The sequence below is a fragment of the Xyrauchen texanus genome, chromosome 10 (genome assembly GCF_025860055.1).
Source record: "Xyrauchen texanus isolate HMW12.3.18 chromosome 10, RBS_HiC_50CHRs, whole genome shotgun sequence".
Classification (NCBI taxonomy): domain Eukaryota; kingdom Metazoa; phylum Chordata; class Actinopteri; order Cypriniformes; family Catostomidae; genus Xyrauchen; species Xyrauchen texanus.
Window position 1 is genome coordinate 17,887,375 of NC_068285.1, and position 10,412 is coordinate 17,897,786.

General features: G+C 48.7%; 1 protein-coding gene across 1 annotated transcript; it reads right to left on the reverse strand.

Moving 5' to 3' along the window:
• Positions 1 to 8,030: 8,030 nt before the first annotated feature.
• LOC127650999 (galanin receptor type 1-like) lies at positions 8,031 to 9,411 on the reverse strand. The gene is made up of 3 exons (XM_052136692.1): positions 8,752 to 9,411; positions 8,559 to 8,624; positions 8,031 to 8,348 (listed from the first exon to the last, which is right to left on the reverse strand). Exons 1-3 carry the CDS (start codon positions 9,409 to 9,411, stop codon positions 8,031 to 8,033), a joined length of 1,044 nt encoding a protein of 347 aa, XP_051992652.1.
• Positions 9,412 to 10,412: the final 1,001 nt, after the last annotated feature.

Consider the following 10,412-nt stretch of genomic DNA (forward strand, 5'->3'; position numbering starts at 1 on the left):
TCTGTCAGCATGATGCTGGTGAATCATGTTCAGCCTCTTTGTACCTTACGTCATTGTTTTGGTCGATGCTCGTGTCCCTATGGAGTGTGTGCACGAGCAACAGCAACAGGTAGCTGGCTGCAGTTCACTTAACGGCCACAGGTGTCATTAATAACAAGGGTTTCTGAATCTTACATCTATTGATGAGGATCTGTCCGGTGCTGAAACGCAAAACCTTTGCCAGTCTCTCCAAGAGTCTGCCCAACAAGAAAATGAAGCCCAAGAATTGCGAACCACAGAAACCACATTATCTGATCAAGGCGTTTTAAATTTATGAATGAATTCAGCTCACCATATCACATTCTCATACTGAAATTACGCAGCGCGCAGATCTCTGTTGTGGCTTATTGCTGTCTTGATAAATCATTTGACATCAACCACTCTGTATTTCCATTTTTATCCATGTCTCTTTGTATCTCTAACATCTCAATATCTCAATATCCCCCAATAGTAGCTATTTAGTAGCTATTTGACTACTTTAATGTAGGCCTACCCAAATTTCTAATTTATTTGATGAGTTTCAACTTTATTTTTTTATTTGTTTTATTTAATTCAGTTTATTATAATTTATTTGATTGAAGTTGCTTGTGAACCGTGATTTAACTTTAATCGTTAAGGCAACCATTTTCAATCAGCTATATAAAACATGTATTTAGACTAAAATGAATAAACAGATATTTGAAGTTGTTTTGGAAACATGTTAAATGACTAAGATAAATAAATTGATGGTATAATAAGAGTAGGCCTACCTGAATTACTGAGAGAAAGCAAAACTGTACAATTCCTTTGTCAACTGCATCGCCTGTGAAATCACCAGTTGACTGCAGTTCTTTGAACATATCCATCAGTAATCTGCATTTTGCCTTCTGTAGATACCCCACCAACTCTCAATTATCTGGTTAGCTGGACTTGTTCCTTGAAAGACAAAAGGTCCTTGGACAGTGCCTGTCGAATCTTAACGGAACAACTCTTATAGCCTGTTCACGTGGACATTTTCCTTACCAAAATCAGATCTGATAATTTGTGAATAACCACCTCTTTCAGCAACAGGACATAATATCCAGGACATAAAAAAACGTATCGGTTACCTAACGTAACCTCAGTTCTCTCTAGATGAGGGAACGAGTATTGCGTAAGCTAGCTTACGTTACGGGAAAGATTCATCTTTTCTGAGATATTGAAGCCAAAAAATTATCCTTAATTTTGTATCCATTGTCAACGCAGTGCAGCAGCTGCAGACCTTGAGCGGGCTAGCTAGCGAGCTCATTGGTTGCTCTGCGGCAACTGCTGCAGCCTATAGACGAGCTTGGGCGAACTCGCATCCAATGAGAGGCGTCCAGCGCTCACTGCATCAAAGCCCGCCAAAAGGGCGTGACTAGAGTGCATATAAGCGTAGTTAGTAGGCTGGAACCCTGGTTTTCATTGACTGAAGCGAAAAGTCGCTCGTGGCGCTAGCACGGCCGGCTACGCAATACTCGTTCCCTCATCTAGAGAGAACCGAGGTTACGTTAGGTAACCGATACGTTCTCTTACGAGAGGTTCTCTCAGTATTGCGTAAGCTAGCTTACGCTACGGGAACCCATTGTCAATGCCGTGCGTGCCAAGCATCCACTGTATGAGCCCCAGGGAATTAAGGGGAACCGGGGAGCCCTTATGAGTGGGGAAATAAGATTTGGCCGGCAAGAATGCCGGTCAGTGTTTGTGTAATATATAAGCACATAGTGGGAAGGGAGCGACAGAGCGGCGGTGCGGTCTGTGTGGAATGTGTCCCATCAGTGCAGCTCACCAGGGGAGCTGTAGCGTATTAAACCGCTAGTAGTTTTGCCTGCAGAGCGGGCACTTCCATATTGTAAAATCTGACAAATGTGGAGGGAAGTCCATCCGCTGCCACACATATGTCGTGAATGGGAATCCCGCTGGACCATGCCCACGAGGATGCCATGCCTCTAGTGGAGTGAGCTCTAATGCCCAACGGGCATGGCAGGTCTTTTGACGCATATGCAGCAGCAATAGCGTCCACTATCCATCTAGATAGTGTCTGTTTCGGTGGCGAGACCTTTGGTGCGCCCTCGAGCGAAACGAAAAGCTGCTCAGAGCGTCTGAAAGCGGCGGAGCGCGGTATACAATCTCAGTGCTCTGACTGGGCAAAGGAGATTGGCGTCGCGTTCGCTTTCGGATGCTGGTAGCGCCGATAGGGAAATTACCTGTGCTCTGAAAGGAGTACCGATCACCTTGGGAACATAGCCATGTCTAGGTTTTAAAATGACCTTGGAGTCACTTGGTCCAAACTCAAGACATGCAGCGCTGACAGACAGCGCTTGAAGGTCTCCCACACGTTTGACTGATGACAGGGCAGTCAGAAAAACGGTTTTGAGTGAAAGGTATTTCAAATCCACGGACTGAAGTGGTACGAAAGGGGGGGCTTTCATAGTTTCGAGAACTATAGATAGATCCCAGATAGGAACCGATGGGGGGCGCGGGGGGTTCATCCTTCTAGCTCCCCTAAGGAAGCGGATGACCAGCTCGTTTTTCCCCATGACTGGCCGTGCAGGGGTTCAGCGAACGCCACAATGGCTGCCACATACACTTTGAGCGTGGATGGGGATCTGCCCTTATCCAGCAGCTCTTGTAGAAATACTGAGCAGCGACGACACCCCACATGTCCAGCGGGTCCAGGTCTCTGTCGGTGCACCATTTTGAGAACACAGACCATTTTGGCGCATAGAGTCTTCTTGTGGAAGGGGCTCTAGCGTGTATAATGGTATTTATTACTCCTTCTGGCAGAGCGACGGGTAGTCGTTGATCACCCACATGCAGCGCCCAGCGCTCTGGGTGGGGATGCCAGATTGTGCCGCGAGCTTGAGAGAGGAGATCTGCTCTCACTGGGATGGGCCACGGTGCTGTCAGTGACAACTGCGTAAGCTCCGGGAACCATGTCTGATTCTCCCAGCGGGGCTATGAGGAGCACCGAGTGGCGCGTTTCCTGATCCTCTGCATTACCTGTGGCAATAGCGAGACGGGGGAAGGCGTAAGCGGGCGCCTGGGCCAGTCCTGGGCCAGCGCGTCCTCGCTTCGAGAAAAATATCGGGCAGTGAGAGTTCTCTTCTGGCGCTAAAGAGGTCTATCTCTGCTCTGCCGAATAGGTGCCATAGCGTCTGGACTGTTTGAGCGTGCAGGGACCATTCCCTGGGGAATATTGTCTCTGGACAATATTCTCCAGCGGCGCGCAGGTGGCACTGGGACCAACTCAGTACGCGTTCCGTCAGATGGAAAAGGTTCCTGGATCTGACACCGCCCTGGCGGTTTAGGTAGGATACCACAGATCTGTTGTCGAGCGGACCAGGGCGTGGTGACCCTGAATGACCGGGAGAAAGCGCATGGCGTGCTCGACCGCTATCATTTCCAGACAATTTATGTGAAGGAGCTTTTCCTGAACTGACCATAGGCGAAAACCGGAGAGCCCTCGCAGACCGCGCCCCAACCCGTGTTGGGCGCGTCTGTCGAGATGACTTTCGGCGAGATACAGCTCCCATTGTCACTCCTCGCTGATACCACTCGGCCACTGTCCAAGGCTGCAGAGCTGAAATACAGGTCTGAGTCACCTTGATGGGCTGGCGGCCTGTGGCCCAAGCCCGGCGAGGCGCGCGGGTGCTTAGCCAATGCTGAAGCGAGCGATGTGCAGTAAACCCAGCTGAAGTACTGCTGCGGCTGAGGCCATGTAACCTAGCACTCTCTGGAATTTCTTCAGAGGCGTGAGGCTGTTCATCTGAAAAGATCGCGGCTAGTCAAGCTGAACACGCGCGGCTGTGTAGATAAGCGAGCCGTCATTGCCACGAGTCTAGTTCTATCCCAAGGAAGGAAATTGTCTGACTGGGCTGTAGTGAGCTCTTGGTCCAATTGACTGCAAGACCCAAACTGTTCAGATGGCTGAGGAGAACTGCTCTGTGAGACAGAAGCTCCATATGTGACTGAGCCATAATCAGCCAGTCGTCCAAATAGTTCAGAGTTCGCAAACCCTGACTCCGCAGGGAGTGCGAGCGCCGCATCCATGCGCCGTGAAAGTGCGAGGTGCTAAGGACAGGCGAGCGGAAGGACGGTGTATTGATAAACCTGGCCGTCGAGGCGAATCTCAAGAATGGCCTGTGGCGGGATTTATCTGAATCTGAAAGTATGCATCTTTCAGATCGAGAGAAATAAACCAGTCCCCTGGCGCACATGCGTGAGGAGTTTCCTGATTGTAAGCATTTTGAGCGGTCTTTTTGCAAGCACCTTGTTCAAAACCCTGAGATCTAATATGGGTCTGAGGCCGCCGTCTTTCTTGGGAGCAAGAAAATAACGGCTGTAAAGCCCGACTTCAGCTCAGAGAGGGTGGCAATTTCTCTATGGCCCTTTTGCACAGAAGGCTTGCTATTTCTGAGCGAAGCATGCACGCTGCTTCCGTGTTCACAGTGGTTTCGAGCCAGCTCTGAGGCGAGGAGGGCAGCGATCGAACTGTAGCAAATAGCCCTGTTGTATTGTGCTTAACACCCATTTGGATATCCCTGGAATAGCTTCCCAGCTTTGAAGCGTAGCGCTAGAGGGTGAATGGCCAATTCGCTCTGATTGCCGCACACAGAGCTGAACAAAATGTGTGGCGCGTTTAGTGTGTTTATGCATGATTGCTCGCGAGACAGCATGAACAGGCTGTTTTGTGAGTGACTTCCCAATTGGAATGAATGGGGAAAGAGTCACATCTGTTACGTGATGCGCAAGCATAGTCATGGGCACGGGACTTACACACAGAGGAATGTTTGCTGGCCGTGTAACAGAGCGGGCAGAGAATGGGCGTCGCGCACGTATTCGTGGGCATTTATTGACTCTAAGCGCTTGGCGGTTCGTAACCGCTTTATGTGGCGTGCTCTGGTGGGGACACGAGACATGCAGTGCTTGTGTGCAGAAGTGAACACTGGATTGTGGGCACGTTTTCTACACATAGGGCTGGTCGGTGTGACAGAGCTGGCCAGAGAATGGTAGCGCCAGCGCATTTGTGAGCGCCTTCATTGACTCTGGCGCTTCGGCGGTTACGTAACCGCTTTATGAGGCGTGCTCTGATAGGGAGCGCGGGATGTGTTATGCTTGTGTGTAGGGGTGAACACTGGGGTTGTGGGCACATTTTCTACACATAAGACATGTTTGCTCTTTACAAGATTTATTTGGGTCGCCGTGAAAATGGCGTTTGAGTGCAGGCAAGCGGGCAGTGTCACCGGCTTGTTGGCTGCTAAATTCACCACTGCAGTAGCCTGAGAGAAGGGGACTGACAGGGGCGAAGCTTTGGCGGTGGTCCGACCGCGGCGGGACTGAGCCGTCGTTTGTTCAACAAAGCTAGGAGGACTTCGGTTGTTCAGGTTTCAGCGCAATCTTAGGCCGAGGCCCGCGGAGGCGGTGGTCTCGGCGGCTGTCTGAGCGCGATCTGGGGCGGCCGCCCTGTCGGCGCTGGGAAGTCTGGCTTTGTTGAGCTGGGCGCTATGAAGATGCTCGTGCAGGAGGCTGGTTACGTGGGCAGCCTGCAGAGGAGCTAAGCGGCGAGGCAGGAAGAGATTCATGGCTTGGGTGGCTTTCTGGACTTCAAGCGGTCAACAATGCCACTTACCGAGGAACCGAAGAGACCGGACGGAGAAGCGGCGTTGAGGACGTGGAGCGCTCAGTTTCTCCCATGTCGGCTAGCGTTAGCCACAGGTGTCTCTCGGTTACAGTCAGCGAGGCCATGCACTTCCCTATAGCTTGGGCTGCAGCTTTGGTGGCCTGAAGGGCGAGGTCCGTCGGCTCCTTAGATCTGTAACAGCCTCTGGGTGCCTGCCTCTCTCATCCCACTCCCGAAGAAGGTCTGCTTGGAGGATCTGCAAGACGGCCATGGAATGCAGAGCAGATCGCGGCTTGGCGGCGGCGGAATAGGCGCGGCCAACACAGGCGGAAGTAGTTCTGCAGGCCTTAGGCGGGAGCACTGGTTTAGACCGCCATCTCGCGGAGGCGGGCAAAGGTGTGCTGCTACCGAATCCTCGACCGGGGGATGGAAGAGTAGCCCTTCTCGGCGGCACCGTCCACTGAAGCGAGGCGGTGGAGGCGTGGGATCGAGTCCTGGCCGAGAGAGCGTTCCACGATTTAGAGAGCTCGGCGTGGAGTTCCAGCAGGAAGGGGCGGCCGGGCATGGCGCCAGCGGTGGCGGCTTTGAAGAAAACAGCCGTCGAGTCTGTTGGGAGCCTGCTCAGGGGCGGTGACCACTCGAGCCCGAGGCGGTCGGCGGCCTGTGTGAGGAGGCGTATCAGTTCCCCTTCGACTCGGCGCGGGTCCTGCTGGATTCCTGGGCCGTTGAGGAGGCTTGTGACCACTCCTCGCTGTCGAAGCCATGATGGAACAGCAGCCTTTGTCCTCCGCCTCGCTCTCCGAGGTGGCAGCAGTCGACGCTGCGGCAACTGCGCGTCGGAGCGGGAGGGTGACGCGATGCTCGAGGAGGGCTCGGCGAGACAATCGCTTCTAAAACCGGTTCCGGCAGCCTTTGGGAGCAGCGCTTCTTCGGCGTGGCGAAACAGAAGGCGGCGGCAGCTCGGTTTTGCATACTTCGAGTCGAGCCCGCAGGGTCGACATCGAAGCTCCTCGCAGAGGTCGCATCCGCTGTCAGCGAGGGCGAGCTCTGCATGCCCCAGTCCCAGGTGATCTGTCGGTCTCCGGCGCTGAGAGGAGCGCGGCATGAGCCGCAGGAAGTCGCGAGGCATCTTTAAAAGACGCTCGATACTCTTTTGTGAAGTTACGCTGAGGAACTTAGCTTGCTCTAAAAAGGATACGTCGCCGGATGGCGTAGCTCGCAGGATGGCTGAAGGTGGCGAAGGCGGCCGGCTTCTTCGGCGCTGTCCACGCTTGCTAGATGCCCCTCGAACGGCGGCGGCTTCCAGTTCAGAGATGCGAAGAGCTCGCTGAAGAGATGAAAATCAGGGTTCCAGCCTACGAACTACACTTATATGCACTCTAGTCACGCCCTTTTGGCGGGCTTTGATGCAGTGAGCGCGGACGCCTCTCATTGGATGCGAGTTCGCCCAAGCTCGTCTATAGGCTGCAGCAGTTGCCGCAGAGCAACCAATGAGCTCGCTAGCTAGCCCGCTCAAGGTCTGCAGCTGCCGCACTGCGTTGACAATGGATACAAAATTAAGGATAATTTTTTGGCTTCAATATCTCAGAAAAGATGAATCTTTCCCGTAGCGTAAGCTAGCTTACGCAATACGAGAGAACCTCTCGTAAGAGAACTGGACATAATATCCAGGAATTACTCTAGGATTATTATTGGGGAAGTAGGCTTGCATCCAGATGATATGCCTCGAGAATCCATCAATGCAGCTGTTAACTGCTACACCACATGGCTTTAGTTTGTCATATGAATCCATATGTCACATAATCATAATGTAATGATGGTAATAAGGTAATGTCGCCTCCGCAACCTTCTCCCTTCTTTCCTCCACACCAATGGATCCAGACTTAAGTGCACGTCTCTCGCCATTACTCTGGTCAGCCACAAACTATTTAATCAGCATCTTTCAAACATCATTCTGTAGCCATGCAAAGCAAAATACATTCCGAATCCCAAGTATTCACCACCATTCTCACAAATCATAATTTATTTTTACCATGTATTATGCATGTATTTACAGGCCATACACCTCTACGACTACACAGCAAGTGTTCAATAAGGTCGTTGTTTGGTTGCGACCAGCAATGCGTCATCATGAGTAAGCATACAGCAAATGCTTATTTTTAAAACCTTAATAAGGCTTATTTAATCCAATTTACCAAGTATATAACAAATACATTATCCAAAACCAAGCCAAGCTTAATTCTTATCAGTTTAAATCAACATGTAACAGTAAACAAGCTTGTTGTCTTCTCCCAGGCTTCAAAATGCAACTTATACTCACTTATATTATACATATACAGTATTAATATGAAAAACATTACAGCAACAGGAGCTACACAGTGGTGCAGTTAGTGGACGGCGCTGCCTCCATCTTGCTCTTCATCTCTCTGGCCTCATTGGTAGGGCACTGAGAGGCAAACTTACAATGGAACATCTGCTTATACGCCTGCCTGAAGTTCTCAGAGAGGAACGCGTAAATAATAGGGTTAACAGAGGAGTTGCTGTAGGCCAGACAATGAGCCACCACTCGGAAAAAGAAGGACGCCTGGTTTAGAGGAAAGGAGCCGAACTCAACCCAGAGGTGCACCACGTGATGGGGCAGCCAGGACAGGCAGAAGACCACCACAACCACCAGAACTGTCTGAGCAGTCTGACAAAAGAGATGGAAAGGATTTACTGGTGGTTTTACTACACCATGATGATTTATGTAATCAAAAACTGAACATAAAGAGGTGTGGTTTGTATTGTGTGTTAAATTACACAAATTCGTTGAGGTTATGAGATGTATGCACTTCAAAAGTGAAAACAGTAAGTGTAAGACTCATTTTAATATATGAAGCCAGCACAAATTATATCTTACCTTCTTTTTGGATGCCTCAGACTTTTTGGAGACATTTCTTAGCTTTTTATGTAAATGATTCAGGACCTAAAGGACACATTGGAACATAGTTTGAAATTAGAATATGAAAGACCACTAGATATAGAGATTTAAACAATCCTTTTGATTATTAAAAATCTAAAATTCATAATCAAGTCAAAAATTAACCACTTACCTTTGCATAACAGAAAGATATTAGAATCAAAGGCAGCACGTATCCAAAGACAAAAGTGCACACCACATAGATCTTCCTCTGGCTGTGGTCTGGCCACACTTCCCAGCAAAACGTACTGTTATCCTCACTTTCCACGATGCCCTGGTAGTAGGCAACTGGACTGGCCATGGCTAAGGAGAGCACCCATATAATCACCACCCCGATCAATGCATGCTTCGCAACTCTAATGGAAGATGACTTTCTGCAGTGCACGATGGCTATATACCTGTCCACAGACATGGCTGATAAGGTGAAGATGCTCACCAACATGGACACGGTGAAAAAATAGTGAATGAACTTGCAAATGAAAGCACCCAGGATCCATGTGGGCATCATGTAAACTGTTGATTGAAAGGGGATGCAGAAGAGAAGATAGGACAGATCTGCCACACTGAGGTTCAGGATGAAGATATTGGTGGTGCTTTTATGCTGCCCAGGTTTGCGTTGAGACAGAACCGTGATGACCAGAGAGTTTCCAAGGACCCCCAAAGTAAAAATGAGTCCGAATATCAGAAGCGTGACGAAGTTTTCGGTTCCGATGCCGAATAATATTTTTTCAGGTGCCTCCAAGTCTACGTTCATCTCAGGTCTCTCTAAATCACAACTGTTTTGAAAATTCATCTTTACTCTGATCTTATTTTCACGCGTCCACGTGAAAGCAAACTCTTTTGCAATTAGTTTTTCGGATGTATTGACTTACCAGAAGTAACAGATTGTGGAAAAAATCGCTTAAAGTTTTCTGGAGTCCGCGCGCGACACGTTCTGAGAATGAGGTGTTCATGCACGCGCATCAAAAGATTGGCATTTCTGACACTTTTATAAAAATTGAAAATGTGCCATAATTCTCAGAATAAAAGTTTCTTACAATCCCTTTGTTTTGCTCTCACCGTTGGCGTTCACAGATTCATGTTTTCATCTCCTGGCGCTCTTCTTTAGAGCTCGCGCTCGACGGAGAAACGCTGTTCTGCTGCAGCAATCAAATATTGCTTGTGTGCACGTCGACACAATTTCTCTTCTTACTCACTCACTCATCCTCTTACATGGGAAAAGCGCAGGCTCCATGATTTAGGACTGTTTCTCTCCCTCTTTATCACCACTGTGGAACCAAAAAATATCCTTTTCCAGTAGTACTCCTAAAAATGTACAATGCAAGCAAGGGGGTCTTGTGAACTTATAACTGATAAAAAAATATTAACCTAAAATGTGCATCATGTGGTAACATCTAAATTAGCTGATTTTAGTCTGAAATTGTAATTAATATGACTGAATCAATCTGAATACATTAGATCACACCAACACAATGTTTTGAGGATTAGATCGTGTAGAAATAGCTCATTGTGGTATCAAATGCAGGTTATCTTTATACAGAGTTATTTACAGTTTGATTAAGCATTTTGCTGAGGCAAAATCTTCAATATAGATGGTAAGACCAGAACTACAAAAAGTAACCTAAATATATTCATATGGTAGCTTTTAAACTAACTGGTTTTGTTTGTCAAAAATATGATTTATAATTGACTGAATCAACTCGACTATACTTGATGTTACCGAATGTCATTTTATGGGTCAAATCAGGTAGAAGTAGCAATTGCATAAATTAACATTAAACAGTGTGTAATATT